Raw genomic sequence first — 15,608 nt, 5'->3', positions numbered from 1 at the left:
AGGCAGCTGTACTTTTGGGGGCCTGCTTTTTCAGCAGCTGGAGGGAGCACAGGCTTTAACTATTATTTATGCTGATGGTGATGGGGGTTGTTGGTTGGGCAGGTCTGAATCAGTTTTGGGAGACTTGACGGTGTGTTTTTCTGGTTGCCGAGGCTGCATGAAGTTCGGCTAGGGGGTTTATGAAGGAGCCTAGCCCTTTCCTGATCACGTGAAAGTGGAAGATGGGAATCTCTTTCTTCAGTGGTTTTTCAGCCTCGCTCTTGTAAACTCAGGCCTTGCAAGGATGTTCCACAGTTTGACTGACACTCGGTGGTGTTAACCGAACTGCAGCAGCTGAAGAAGCCCTGCTTACCTTTAAAAAACCGTGCTGCTAATTCCTCAATGCTTGGGGCTCGATGGGACCTATGAAGTGTGTGCCATGCAGGGTTTGAAAACCCTCTTGATGTTCTCTCTGTTCAAGCTGAAAAAAGCACCCCAATGTCCCTCGAAGTTCCAGTTTTATACACATGCACACATACACACACACATGAAAATTTTAATGATGATGGTGTTTGAAAACGGGACTCTTGGTCTCTCTCATGCTGTTTGGAGCTGATTAAAGTTCCCCGGAAGCTTTAATGACATCGTGTAGCATTTCAAGGTGTGTTGTGATGTTGAAAAAAAGAAAAGAAAATCATGCTCCTTTTTGCTTTTTGCTGTACTTCATTTTGCTGTATTAATTTAGTTTATTATATAGATAAATCTTCTGCCAACTGTTGTACTTAATGTATTTTCTCCTTGTAATAATTGGGATCGGTGGTGTGGATGGGGGGGGGGGATTGAAGAATTATCAATCACTGAGGAAAGAGCATTTGACCCTGGAAAATATCCCTTCTGTTAGCCACAAAGAGTAAAGGAAACGTGGGTGGTTTCCCTGTTTTTACTAACCAAGGAAGCATCTGAGGAATTGTGTATTTGAAATGGTCAGCTGGCTGTAGCCCCTCCCACCTTGCAGTGTGTGATATCATTAGTCTGCAACAGCCCTGGTGTAGGAGAAAGCTCCAGAGTGTACAGCACACAATGTTATGGCAGGGGGGCGGTGACTGTGGCAGCCACTGGACCGGAATGATGTGATATCAGGCTTGCTTGACTAAAAATGGGCAGTTGGGTGGGCTAGTTCTCTGAGATCAGGGTTTGCCCCTTAATTTCTAGTTGTTGCTATTGCCATCTTGTTGGTAGAGATGAGTGTCTGGATGATACTTGCTGCTGCTGTCAGCTGTGCCATCGGGTGTATTCCACCACTGAAACTGAGCCATCGAGTATATTCCACCCTTTGTGTCTAATCTGAGACTTCAGCTGTCTTATCAGTATTACGGACTAGTTAGGTGGCATTGTCCGATGAAAGTTGCAGTGCAAATACTGTGACATCTAGCTCAGTGATACTGGAACAAATTTTCTCAAATAGGAAAAGCGGACCCAATGGAGAATGAACTAGCACATTGTCATACCCCTCTATTTTACAGGTGGGCTTTTTCTCCAGCCAGATGCTAGATCAGTTGGCTTAAAAAGCATTTTTTTAAGCTTTTCAGTGCCTGGGTGATACACAAACAATCTCGTGCAGAGTAAAATGACTCCAATTCTGATTCTTCTTTGGACTTCCCACACATTTTAAAATGGGTACAATTTTCAGAGCTATTCTACATGCAAAGGAATTGAATGAAAGTGCCCTTCCTCCCCTTTCTTCCTTTTTTTTTTTTGCATACTACAAGGAAAAGGTAATGCTGAATTGCATTTGTCTTTTGTTTCCCACAGCTGTAAATAACAGTTTTCTATTTTACTTTTTTGTGGTAACTATATGGAGATGAATATTTTAACTAGATAAGTTATATGAAAGGAAGAAAATTGTGTCTCAATAAAAGCCAAACACTGGACATTTGTGTCTGTCTGTTCTGCATTGTTTGTTGAGGTGTGTGCTTTGCTTGCTGCGACTTGGGAGTTCAACAACATGTGGAAGGCCACAGATCACCCATACTTGCCACAAGGCAATAATTTCCAAATGTGTCCACAGGGCCATTGTAAATGCCATGAAAGTATGGCAGGTGGACTACTAAGAATAAATGAAATAATTCAAGGATTCTCTGAGTTCAAGATCACAACCTGCATATGTGTCTTGGTAGTGGCATGTGGCAATTCTATCGTGTCTACATGTAAAGCAGAGCTTTCCAAACGGTGTCGTGACACATTAGTGTGTCATACGAACACTCTCTGCATTCCTCCCGGAGCTGGAAAGGGGTTAATTTAACCTCTGGTTTGCTAGTAAAACTGAATTGCTGTGTTGTGAAATGATGGATGTCTAAAAAGTGTCACCAACATTAAAAGTTTGGAAAGCTCTGGTATAAAGAGTGTGACTTGGTTTCAGGAGACACTGTCTATGACCAAGTAATGGCACATGAATGTCACTTATACCTCAGTTGCTTACTGACACTTGATATTTGTACATTTAAGACTCATATTGCTGTTGGGGTTGTAAGATGTTTTGAACTGTTTTTTTATATTGTGTTTTAATGTTATAACTTGCCCTGGGACCTTGGGATGAAGAGTGCGTAACTAATAACAGTAACATTAATGATAAATGCTCAGGTGGTTAGGGCGTGGTGCTGATCATGCCAAGTTCGCAGGTTCGATCCCCACATGGGCTACCAGCATATTTCTTCATTGCAAGGGGTTGGACTAGATTAGTTCAGGCTGTGCGGGGACACTCTGTACTTTTTCTAGCTCTGTGACAAACGCACCGTGTTTCAAGAGACGCGGGAGGAGCCAAGGGAGGCCGGCCTCATCTCTCACAGGGCCGGGAGATGCCTTTGAAGGCCGCACAGCGCATGCTCGGCCATTGTTGACATCCGGGTTCTTTCCCTCTGCTCAGTGCGTGTGGCTGCGTGTTTGCTGCTGTCGTTGCGGGGAACGGGCGTGCGGGGGGCGTCGCCTCGCGCTCGGCCATGTCTCACGGGCACAGTCACGGCGGGGGCAGCTGTTGCCATAGCGACGACCACGAAGAGCCTCCCGAGCGGCGCGGCCAGGCCTGGGGCCTTTACCTGCGCATCGACCGCGAGCGCCTGGAGTGCCTGAACGAGCGGAGGGAAGGCAGCGGGGCTCTTGTCTTCCGCGCCTGGGAAGACCGCGGGGACCGCCAGAAGGTCTGCCCTCTCTCTCTCGCCTCCCGGAGGGGTTGGGGGGAGGAGGAGCTTGTGGCCGTTTCGGTGCTGCTGAACTGCAGCTCCTACCAGGCCTCGCCGTGGTCTGTGCCAGGGAGTTGTAGCTCGACAACACCTGGAGGACGTTGGTGCAATGCACCAGCACAGGTTGCTACACTAGATCCCATGTTGCTGAAGGATCCGAACTCCTGACATCCCTGCATGGGTGCATCCAGGATTTATTTTTGCGGGAGGGGCAGGTTTTAGGTTAGGGGGTCAGAATCGAGTTGTCTTCGACGCAATTGTTCAGTTAGTTAAGAATTTTTTATTTATTTACTTGATGGGGGGCACCTGCTGCTCCCCCTGGCTGCACCCATGCATCCCTATCATTGGCCATCAGGCTGAGCCTGATGAGAGTTGGAGTCCAGCAACATCTGGAGGGCCACAGGGCTCCCCATTCCTGGCGTAGATCTCGACCCAGCGAAGGTGCTGGTTATGGGGAGGGGCAGAGGGAAGGTCAAGCGTGTGTGTCAAACGCCCAGGCACTCGCCCGCCCATTCATTGTTATTGGATGCATGTGGTAACTGCGCAGAAAGGTATTTTTCCACGTACAAATTATAACTCAGTTATGAAGTGGAAACTTTTAAAAATCCTAAGCATTTTCCAGAGACGTAACGGTGTTTATTCTGTTGCCGTAGAAACAAGGCTTATCTATTTAAGATATTTGTAAGCTGACTCTTAGGTAAGCTATCTGAAGGTGGCTTCTTAACAGTATAAATTGAAAACCGGCATGCTTAGAAAACAAAAACTAGAGTTTTACCCGGAAAACGTATGGGGGAAAGTTGCAGCATTCAGGACTTTGTAGTTTAGAGAACAGGCGGGTGTGAGGTGACATGATAGAAATTTATAAAATTATGCATGTCATTCAGGAAGTGGATAGGAAAAAAACCATTTTCTTCTCTCAAAGCACTAGAACTGATGGACACCGAGTGAAGTTGAATGTTGGAAGATTCAGGACAAATAAAGTACTTTTTCATGCAGCACATAGTTAATCTCCGGAACTCGCTCCCACAGGAGGTGGTGATGGCCACCAACTTGGATGGCTTTAAAAGAGGATGGGACAGATTTATGGAGTTAAGGCTATCCGTGGCTACTAGCCATGATGGCTATGCTCTGCCTCCATGGTGATGCTTCTGTATACCAGTTTCTGGAAACTGTAGGAAGGGAGAGTGCTTTTGTTCTCGGGTCCTACTTGTGGGTTTCCTACAGGCATCTGGTTCTCTACTGTGAGAACAGGATGCTGGACTACATGGGTTATTGGCCTGATCCAGCAGCTCTTCTTATGAGGGCTCAGAAATTTAATATGGCAAATAAGATTGACCGGAGTCTGCATGCTTACTATGAAAGTTAACTCCATCAATATAAATATAAATTACTTCAGAAGGCATACAGTATACTTAGGATGGGAACAGTAATGTGAAGCATGATGCTATTTTCCCATTAGAACTTGAACATATGAGACAAAGGGTTGAGGATGTCCAGTGTACTTTTCAGGTTAGAGAGAGATAAGACATCCCTACTTTTAGAAGCAAAAACTTACTGGTTTCCAGTACTGTCTGTCAATGTACGTAATACATAGACTGTGAAGGGACAGGTCTTGTTACACCACCTGGTCCAGTCAATTTGTGTGTTGACTGGAAAGGGTCAGAGAGGTGGCTGTGCCATCTGGCACTATTGCTTATGTCTCCTGATAGATTCCCAGTGCACACTATGTTATAGGACTGTTTTGTAGGTAGTTGAGTTAAAGTTATACTTGCCTGTATTGGATTTAAAGTGCAAAGAGGTTTTAAAGAAGACAGACTTGGATCTGTATGTGTTTGCCTAGATGTCCAGAATTCTGCAACTGAGATGAATTAAGGCAAATTATATATTTTCTGTCTGTGCACTTAAAATTCAGGTTTTGAAGTTACATAGAATTATCTGGGCAAGAATGGTATTGGCATAGAGAGCAGGGTTAGACTGACAGCAGGTGTGGTCTGTGAGTCACAGCACATTAGTTCTGGGAGGCATAAGAGATGGCCTCTCCCCCAGGCTTGGAAATAGCCACCTGCCTAGGGTGGATCATTATTGCTTCCAGGCAATCCAAGAGGGTGGTCTTGCAGAGTGGAAGCAGATTCCTCCTCAATTTTTCAAGGAGAAAATGAATAAGTAGCATAACTTATTTGCTGAAATATGTGGGCTGAGGTAACATATGTACATTTATTTGCAAGGCTTTCTTTCAGTTTATGTTGCTACTGCCCGGCTTGCATGCATTCAGACTTTTCTTCTTAGCTGTGATGGCTAGGAACTTGTTCTTTAAAAATTACAACCCAAAAGTGGCCTCTGGTGTTCTCAAGGTGCCATGCAGGACAACATTTTTATTCACTGGATATAAATTTCCTTATATTAAATGGAGTTTTATGTTTCTTCTAGTTTGTAGAAAGCGATGATGATGAAGAGCTTTTGTTTAATATTCCGTAAGTACCTATTTTGCATGAGTGCATGATTTATTGACATTCACGTCTCTCCATGTTCAGTGCTGTTTTCCTCACTCTTGAAATGTAGCTTGAAATGCAGAGCATTTGGGTGGCAGTCAAGCTGTAAGAGGTAATTTTGGAAGATAGCTACTATAATTTTATTTTTGTTTCTACCTGATTTTCAGGAAAGACTGACTCTCAAAGCAGGTTGCAATTAAAAATCCACAAAAAGAGTGATATGTTAGGGATATGTGAAGTGTTTATGGCACTCTCCAGCAGCTGATGCCATAATAGACATTTCAGAGGGGGCTGCAGAAGGAGCTGTGGGTAGACTGGGCGGCAGTATGACTGGTGGTAAAGATGGCAACCCACAGCAGCAGTCTTTCCAATGTTCTAAAGCAGTGTTTCCCAACCTTTGGTCTCCAGCTGTTTTTGGACTACAATTCCCATCATCCCTGACCACTGGTCTTGCTAGCTAGGGATGATGGGAGTTGTAGTCCAAAAACAGCTGGAGACCAAAGTTTGGGAAACACTGTTCTAAAGAGTCATCGGACAATGTTGAAGGTGTGACATTCTTACTGCAAGATTTTAATCATATGAGTACAGATTATGTTACACTTTAGTACAACACCACCTCTTCTGGATTGTTAAAAAATGCTTTAAATCTACTGTACTTGGAAAACCAGCAATCTGTCTCTTGTTGCAGTTTTACCGGCAATGTGAAACTAAAAGGGATAATTGTGATGGGAGACAATGATGACACACACCCATCAGAAATGAGACTGTAAGTGGGGCTGAAGGGGAAATATTTTGTGGGGGAACTGTTGTGCTGTGCAAATGCCTAATCCTACCAAGACAATAACTGAGTGGTTATTATTTTTTTTGCTTTAGCTCTTCTATTATTCTAGTCAGTACTGACCACTGTGTAGCTTGCAGTAAACGGTTAAGTTCAGTAAATTTGAAATTGCCCATGCCCAAATTCTGTGCCCGAAGAACTGTCTTTCTTTACTCTCATAACTTCCAGGTCATCATGTAGCAGTGACAGCAGAAGCTACAGTTGGCAGAATTTGTCCAGATCTGGCTACTATACTAACACGTGCTGTAGGCTGTTTATGTTGGCCAGATTTAACGTGTTTCCCTCGGTGGTAGTGAGAGGAAGATACTTAGCTATCCCAGAATCAGAGCGTCTCTGCAAATGCAGAAAACAGGAACCTGATACTCTAGAGCATATATTCTTTTCCTGTGATTTTGGCAGTTATGCCAGAAGACAATTATTTGAGGCCCTAAAATTTAATAGACAGATTTTTACACAACCAACTGTTCAGGACCTGCTGGCGGATAGCGATGATCAAATTACTATTATAGTGGCTGAATTTTTAAGTGCTGTCCATGAAGAAAGAATGGGCCATGATAAAGAGACTTAGTGGTTCTTAATGGTAGGTGATGTTGCTGTGTTGTATTATATTATCTATGTACATCGATTTATTTTTGGAGTTAAGAATAGGACTGGGATAAATTGTGTTCGCTGAGCCCGTATTTTATACAGTCTGTATATGATGTTTGTTTGATATTGTGTGGTGTGCTATGCCTAATAAAGGATTTTGAATTGAACTAACACGTGCTCCTCCCTTGCTTTCCTGCCACTGCTGAATGGTCCCTTTGCCCCCGTCCTACGTAGGAGAAAGTAGGAGAGTGCCTCCCATTCTTCAGCTCCTTTCCTTAGGTGTCTGCTTTGTCCCATTTCCTTCTAACCATCTTGCCACTTGGCTAGCCTTCCACTCCCACCTCACCTTGGTAGCACATAGTGTACTTAAGGTTTCCCTCTTAGCATCTTTGTCACCTCTGAACAAAATACAGGATGCTAGTTCTTAGGTGGAGCCCATAAAAATAGGGCCATACAAATAAAAGCTTATGAAATGACCTGGGGGACCCCTAGAAATCATACATAGATCCCTCACATTCATCAGGAAGAGTGCACGTTTTTACACTCCTGTGTACAACTGTGAAGACTGAAACTGTAGAATCATGAGAGCCAGTGGATATTGTTGCTTTGGCTGGGTGCTCTAGGCAAATTAGCATTTGGCTTTGCTGTTGTAGCATTTGCAGGTTGGTGCCCTTAGCAGTTGGGTGCAGGAGCTTCACAAGTAGCTTGCCATTCTGTCATCTGTGGTGGTTTGAGGTTGCAAAGGAACAGGAAGTTGGTGAATTGGGGGTGTGGCTGAAAATTCTTAAATTGCTAACATTTATTAAATCAATATTTCCCCTAGGTAGCAATGTTGGTACTACTGATCTACCAGCCCAGTTACTCAGAGATTCATGAGTTGTAGTTCCTTTCTTTTTCAATAGGAGGAGCAGTTTCCTTTTCTAAGTACCGTATTTTTCGCCCCATAGGACGCACTGGCCCATAGGACGCACCAAGTTTTTTGGGGGGGAAATAAAGAAAAAAAATTATTTCCCCCCCCCAGGCGCTTGTGGGGACGGCAGTGGGGAGAAGCACTCTTCTCCCCACAGCCCGCCTTCAGACCAGGTCCGGGGACAGCGGGAAGACGCGCTGCGCCTCCCAGCTGTCCCCGGAGCTTGTGGGGCAGGCAGTGGGGAGAAGCGCTCTTCTCCCCGCCACCCGCCTTCAGATCAGGTCCGGGGACAGCGGGAAGACGCGCTGCGCCTCCCCACTGTCCCCGGAGCTTGCGGGGCAGGCAGCAGGGAGAAGCACTCTTCTCCCCGCCGCCCGCCTTCAGACCAGGTCCAGGACAGCGGGAAGACGCGCTGCGCCTCCCAGCTGTCCCCGGAGCTTGCAGGGCAGGCAGCGGGGTCTCCCCGCTGTCAGCCTCCAAACCACTTCAGGAGACAGCGGGATGGGGGTGTACCACCTCCCTCTGTCCCCCGACCTTGTGGGGCTGGCGCTGGGGCTCTCCTGAAGCCTGGAGAGCAAGAGGGGTTGGTGCGCACCGACCCCTCTCGCTCTCCAGGCTTCAGCGAAAGCCTGCATTCGCCCCATAGGACGCACACACATTTCCCCTTCATTTTTGGAGGGGAAAAAGTGCGTCCTATAGGGCGAAAAATACGGTAATACATTAAGGCAGTACTGTAGTCTTCAACTATTTCAGACCTGGGACTCACCTTCAACTCAAGTATGCATTTGGGGACGCATCTCTTAATTTTTTTTTACTACATACAGGTAACTCACATCTATGCTTATTTTAATTACACTATCATAGCTTTGTGTGTGTGGGTAAGGGAAATGATTAAGTAAATAGAGAGCGGAGGAAACCCACCCTCCATTTATTTATTCCCCCCACCTGTGCAAAGCTGCAATTGCAGGCTTACCATGCTTTAGGTAAGCAGTGCAAGGGCCTTGGAAACATCCCAGAGCCCTTTCACCTCCTTCCCAGAGCCAGATAAGTGAGGCACTGGGCTTTGGGAATGATGCATGAGGGCTCTGGCAGGGTTCTAGAGTCTTCCCACCTCCTTCCCAAAGGTGGGCAAGTAGCGCTGGACCTTGCAGGGGGGCTGACTCTGGGGGTTCATGACTTTATTTATTTTTGTGTATATGCATGGACCCCTGGAACCTAGCCCTGACATAAAGTTACCTGTACTTTCAGGGTAGTATTTCGGCTGTTGTGACCCACCTTAGATCAATCTGTGACCCAGCAGTGGATCCCAACCCACCAGTGGAGGACCAGTGGAATGGAGCAGGGGTAACCATTGTAGTGCCCTCCAGATGTTGACAAACTACAGTTTCCATCATGCCTGATTTTTGGCCATGCTGGTTGTGGCTAATGGGAGTTGTAGCTCCAAAACATATGCAGCTCCAAAACACAATATTGGGCTGCCTTTGCAGTAGATAGACTTAGAGCATGTCTTAAGCCAGCCTTCTCCAACCTGGTTCCTTCCTGGTGGTGGTGGATTACAGCTCTTGCCACCCCTGACCTTTGGCCGTGCTGCATGGGAATGATGGCCATAGCAGTCCCAAACAGTTGGAGGGCACCCGGATGTGAAAAATAACTTGTTTTTGTCTTCTGATTTCTCCATTTGTGTGGTGCTCCTAGCAGTTGGGCTATGTTTCGCAGTACAAAGCCAAATTACTACAGTGGTTGGGATATATAAGCAAGCTTTGAATTTGTGCAGGCTGACCTTTGCTGTTGTCTTGTATTTATTTCAGCTTTAAGAACATTCCTCACATGTCTTTTGGTGATACTGCCAGAGAACCAGATCAGATGTTCAGCCTGAATCGTGACGTTACTGGAGAACTGGAATATCCTACAAAGTGAGTCATTGCTCAGCTGTCACAGGGGATGTGTAGAACTCCCTTGTTTTGAAACTGGAAACAAATATTCAACCTGTGCCTCAACACCATCTCTCTTACAGTTCTCCATGTACCAGATGTCAGGACCTTCTCTTTTGAACTATAATTTGTCGTGTTCTTGAGCATAAGGAGCCATGGCAGTTAAATTGGTTAATTTTTCTACTGTGCAGACATGCTTGGTGTAAGAAACGGAACATAAAGAGAAGGGCAACTGTTTTATTTCCAGACTGATGCTTAATTATATTTTATTTTCTGGTATAGCTCACAAACAGCATTTTTGCCACTGCTGTTTTATGTGGTATGGTGCTTAATTGCTGCTCCTGAAGCGTATGTGTTGGGTGGGAACTAAGCACCACAGCTGGATACATGCAAATTAATAAAGAAGTCAAAGAAGGGAAGTTAACTTGTTACCTAGACTGTAGAGAAGCTTTTTCCTTACTCAGCTTCTTCTTGAGCTTTCTTCTGCAATTGAGGATTAGAGAGTCTTTTGTGGCTGGAGAAGGCTTGAAATGTAGCAAAAGCTATCCATCATGGGGTTTTGGCCTCCTGTGTGTGTGACATCCATTAATTGTCATCATTTGCTCCCATTTCCTTTTGTGATATTATAATTAGTTATTATTGATGTGATGTTTTGTCATTACAACAGAAAAAGGTGATATGTACCATTTTCTGGAACAAAAAACCATAGGAAATTTAAGGGTGTGGAAAGTTGCAGCCCTCGTTTTGAAGTAATTCAATTTCTGAATTAAGTTCCCAAGGTGACATGATCCCCCATGTGCCCTAGAAGAGGAAAGGTAGGAAGAAGAATGTAGTAGGTTGGTTGTGTTGCTGAACAGACAAAACTGGAATTTCAGAGAGTTGGAAGCCCTCTAAATGGGGGGGGGGTTACTATGAGGCATAAATAGGCACAACGGTCTCTAAATGTGATCGGTTGTATAGTCACTGAAAAATCCCAAAAATCAAGAAGTGAATTGAGTGGCTTTAAGGGGCAGCATCTGATAGAGGAGTATTTCAGTAAGGGATCAGGCATTGGTAGGTCTCTCCCAGAAAAGAAAGATAGCACCAGTGACAAGTGTGCCTTGATTGGTTTGCTGAAACAGCCAAAAATGCTCTAACTGCTGCTGCAATCCAGGAAGTTAAGGTGATCCCTTTCTCCCTTCAGGCTTTGCCAGTTCCTTAGCTTGTGTCTCGGTCTGAAGTTGGTAGAGACAGTGACCCCCCAAAACTATTTTTCTATCCCTATGTGATTATTATTACCCCAGAGACCAGAATGCAATCTCTTTCATGTCTGTAATGAGAATTGTATATTCAGAACACCAAATTTCTTTTTTGTTTCAGAATTGCTCGCTTCTCAAATGTTTATCATCTGTCCATCCACATCTCCAAGAACTTTGGTGCTGAGACGACGAAGATCTTTTACATAGGCCTGAGGGGAGAATGGACAGAAGTAAGGGGCCAAGATGACAAATGGAAAAAGTGTGCAGTTATGATGAAAGAGGGCCATGCAGAGCTGCTTAAATTTGTGTAAATTATCAGTAGAGATAGAAAAACAAGACAGCCCCTGCCCATGTGCTTCTAGATCAGTAGACACAATAAAAAATGAAAAAGGGGTGGGGGGCAGGGAAGGGAAGGGAAGCAAACAAAGATAGATCTTGTGCCAGCAGGAATGGCCACCAAGGATACCGCTACTTATTTATAAAATTTCTATACTGTCCTTCATCACAGGGGAGTTTATAATAGCAGGAGACAAGTCAAATTACATACAATTCTGTATGTAATTCTGTCTGAGCAGAGGCTCCAGGGTTGGTGCAAAATCAGTGTGACAACCTTGGATGTTGTATATTTAAATGACTCCTAGCTGTTGTCTGCTGTTGTTAGTGGAAAAGAGCATATGAAAGTCTGTGTTTAAGGTACATCCATAGTAAAACTTTAACAAATTTTAAATGCAATTATTGCATTCTAGCAGGTGCCCACCCCTTATGGTTCTTAGTGCTATTTGCTGTGGTAATGATGAGGAGTATGACGTATACCGAAGCCATGCAGATGAGTCCACAAAAGCTGCTATCCTGTTGAGCTTGCTTGACTTCCTGAAGGTTACTTGTTACTTTTAGCACGTTGTATAAGGGAGTCACCCTTCTGTAAAAAAAAAGAAGCTTTCCTTCCTTGTCACATCTTGATGCATCTTATGTCTCACAGATGACTCAATGAGTGGCTGTTTGCAGACATGCCACTTTTATATACCTGCCACTTGATTGCTACAAATCTGGCCCCAGGCTCTCTGTGCAGGACGTGTTTCAGTTATGTGGAAGATCTGTCCTAGGATCTAAAAGAGATTCCTTAGATGGGCAGTCTGTCTTCAATCCCACCTGCTGCTCCAAATTGGGGTATGATTGTAAACAAAGCAGTTATAGCTGTTTTGCTGGTTTTCCCTAGTGCAGAGCTCTGCCAGGTTAAAGCAACCGCTGACTTGTCTTGACAATCCTGCCATTTTTCACTGCACACAGCATACCTGAGTGATAAGGCATGCTAGACTTTGAGGGGACAAGACATGAAAAGAGACATCACTGCATCCCCAAAGGGGTAGGTTAGCATCATCTTAAAACTCATCAAAGCATGCACAGGTTACTCAATGAATCTTTGCGTAGTGAGTATTCTAGGGAAAACATGGTGGAAGAGAAGGTCCTGCTAAATGGAAATGGTATCAAAGGACTGCTCTGGCTTTCACCAGTTCTCAGCTTTACTGTGTTACATCTTAGGAAGTCTTTTGTCTTTCCTGTACAGCCTCATCGACATGAAGTGACCATCTGTAACTACGAAGCAGCAGCGAACCCAGCTGACCACAAAATTGATCAGTTCACACCGGAGACGTACTTCATTTCCTAAGTGGTTTGTGCACCACCAGACTGCTGTGTAGGCTTGGAAGACTGTCAAACACTTGAGGCTATAAGGAGCATTGTAGCATTCATTCTTTTTTGGGTGTGGCTGCGGCTGCTTTGGTAAAGCAGGGCACCAAATACTGGCAATTAGGTACCAATAATTATACCATTGCTAAGGACAATCATGGCTTGAGATCTTACAAATATTGAAGGAGTTGGTTTTGGAAATATTGGCCTTTGCCTGCCTGTAACATGGTTGTCTCAACTATGTTGTATCTGTCAGGGCAGAAGTTGTTTTTTTCAGTCAGTGATCTTCCTGTTCAATTGCTGCTTCTGCTGGCAATACATAAAGGTGTGAGGCTGGTGGAAGACTTGGTCTGGGAGTGCTGTACCATCTGAGATTCTGTTCTGCCTCTTGAATGTACTTTATACAGGGGGATAAGTTATTGGTGTTCTAGATGAGCTCTTGGCTAATTTCAAAAGTTAATGTGACTTGTACATGGCAGTATTCATTTGGTTGTGCTCCAGAGAGTGCACCAAAGTACTGCATGCTTCTCCATGAATATCATCCAGTAAGCTGCTTGCCAAAATGCAACAGTTTCAACTGTGCATCTAAAACCTGAAGAGGGATCTCTCTCTCCTGGGCTTAACTTTCTAACCAATGTGGCTTAATTTTTTCTAATAAACATGGCAAAGAATGTGTATGTCCCTTGCTTATATCATTTTTTTTTTTTACCCTCCAAGCAGGAGATCTGCCCTTAGTGCCTGACACAATTGACTGGTACAAAATAAATGTGGAGGAGTACAAAGAGCACAAGAAGAGCCCTGCTGGATCAGATTAAAGGCCTAGCTAGTCCAGTTTTTGGTTCTCACAGTGGCCAACCAGATGCCTCTCGGAAGTCCACAAGCAGGGCAATGGGGAAATAAAATAGTACGGAAGGGTCGAGATTTATGGACTGCTGTCAGCATTAGAGTTTTGTTGACAACTGTAGATTTTTAAAAAATCTTTCCACCCTGCAATGCAGGAATCTCAGCTAAAGCATCCATGACAGATGGCCATCCAACCTCTGCTTAAAAACCTCCCTATCATCACAACATTTATATTCCACCTTTCTTTCAAGGAGCTCGAGGTAGTGTATGTGGTTTTCCCCCTCTGCAGTAGGCTAGGCCAAGAGAAAATGTTTAGTTCAAGATCAGTGATCTTCATGGATGATTGGGAATTTGAACCCTGATCTCCTTAGTCCTAGTCCAACATGCTAGTAGCCAGTTCTTAACTAAGGCTCAGCCTTAAACCCTTATAGCAGATTATTCCCCATTGAACAGCAGGACTAAAGAGCACGATCCTGTGCATGTTTCCTGGCAAATGTCACTTTACATGTGCCAAAGTAATAAACCCTTTGTTGCCGCTGGGTATAAACAACAGCCAATCCAGCTTCCTGTACATTTTCAAAATATGTGTGCATTCAGTGTCCACTTTATAGGCTAAAGATGTCAGCCCCTTTCCTATTACACCTTAACATTTGATGAAGGGAGGGAAAAGGAATATTTGTTTCATTAGTAGTGGTGGTTGTGAGCAAGTCCATTTGTTGGCATCCGTCTCAAGACAATGGAATGTGTCTCTGGGAGTAAAGTCAGACCATGGGATGCAGTGTGTATGAAGGTCCCGGGATGCCAAGACAACAAGAACTCCCTTTTGGTCTCACTGATGTGGTCCAATGGAAAGCAGAGCAGTACGTTTGGCACCAGCTTGGCTGCAGGAGATGCTGGAAGGGAAGGAAGTGTACAAGGCACTATCCAGCCTCCTTAGGGACTTCACTCTGGATTTGTGTAGGGTTTACTCCTTAGCCTTTTCTTCTCCCGAAGATATACCGCAAGGTAGCGGAGGTTTAGGATCAGTGTTTTCCTTCTAGATGGGCTACCTTCCCAGGTTAATGAACCCCATCTACCCCTCACTTCCCTCTACTGCGCATGTAGAAACTGCCTTATTGTCCATTGGACCCACTTTTGGCCTCATCCACTCAATCCACTGGAGCCTGTCTTCACATGCAGATGAAGTCCCTAACTCAACAAGGGTTTGAGACCCATGGGCTACCCTCACCTGGTTTAGCCAGCCAGTGGAAGCTGTTCCCAGGGCGTGGCCACTGTCGCATGCTGACAGCTTCTAGCAGCTATGAGAGCTAAGTGCAGGGTGAGGACCAAAGGTGGACAAACTACCCCAGAGAGAACACATGTCCCCCACCTGAGGCACTACCCCTCCCTAAAATCCCATACTGATTAACACCCACCACCCACTACCAATTAGCTTTTTTCATCTCAGCACATAGATGAAAATAAGTACGGTAATCTTGTTACTGTTGAACAATTGTGTCAGAAGTCCTTGCTGATTCCCCATCCCCTCTCCTCTTCTTCCTAATTGTTTAAACCAATTAATAAACCAAGAACATATACACTGACCACTAATAATGAAACATGTTGTAGATATTTTTCCACATTTATTATGCTATTTTTGTGATCTACAAATGACATGAGAAAACTTGGTATACTTGTTTGTATAACATTATTCTTGTTTACAAAACCCAATTAAAAGAAGTCATTGCTGATCTACGGTTGTACCAGCAGATCTTAATCTTTTGCGGGCATACCCATTGCTAATAGGTGTGGGATGTTAAATTCACAGGAAGGGATCACCCTCTAACCTGGTATGCTCAGTATGGTCACCTGGTCAGACTTTCAAAATCAA

General features: G+C 44.5%; 1 protein-coding gene across 1 annotated transcript; it reads left to right on the top strand.

Annotated features, from left to right (window-relative positions):
* Positions 1-2,868: 2,868 nt before the first annotated feature.
* On the top strand, positions 2,869-13,572 carry PITHD1 (PITH domain containing 1). Its single transcript, XM_053398810.1, has 6 exons — positions 2,869-3,173; positions 5,643-5,686; positions 6,393-6,470; positions 9,849-9,953; positions 11,331-11,439; positions 12,774-13,572. The coding sequence occupies exons 1-6, from the start codon at positions 2,976-2,978 to the stop codon at positions 12,873-12,875; spliced, it is 636 nt and encodes a 211-aa protein (XP_053254785.1). The 5' UTR covers positions 2,869-2,975; the 3' UTR covers positions 12,876-13,572.
* Positions 13,573-15,608: the final 2,036 nt, after the last annotated feature.

This window comes from Podarcis raffonei, chromosome 8 (genome assembly GCF_027172205.1).
Source record: "Podarcis raffonei isolate rPodRaf1 chromosome 8, rPodRaf1.pri, whole genome shotgun sequence".
Classification (NCBI taxonomy): domain Eukaryota; kingdom Metazoa; phylum Chordata; class Lepidosauria; order Squamata; family Lacertidae; genus Podarcis; species Podarcis raffonei.
This window is presented reverse-complemented; position numbering and strand designations above follow the sequence as displayed.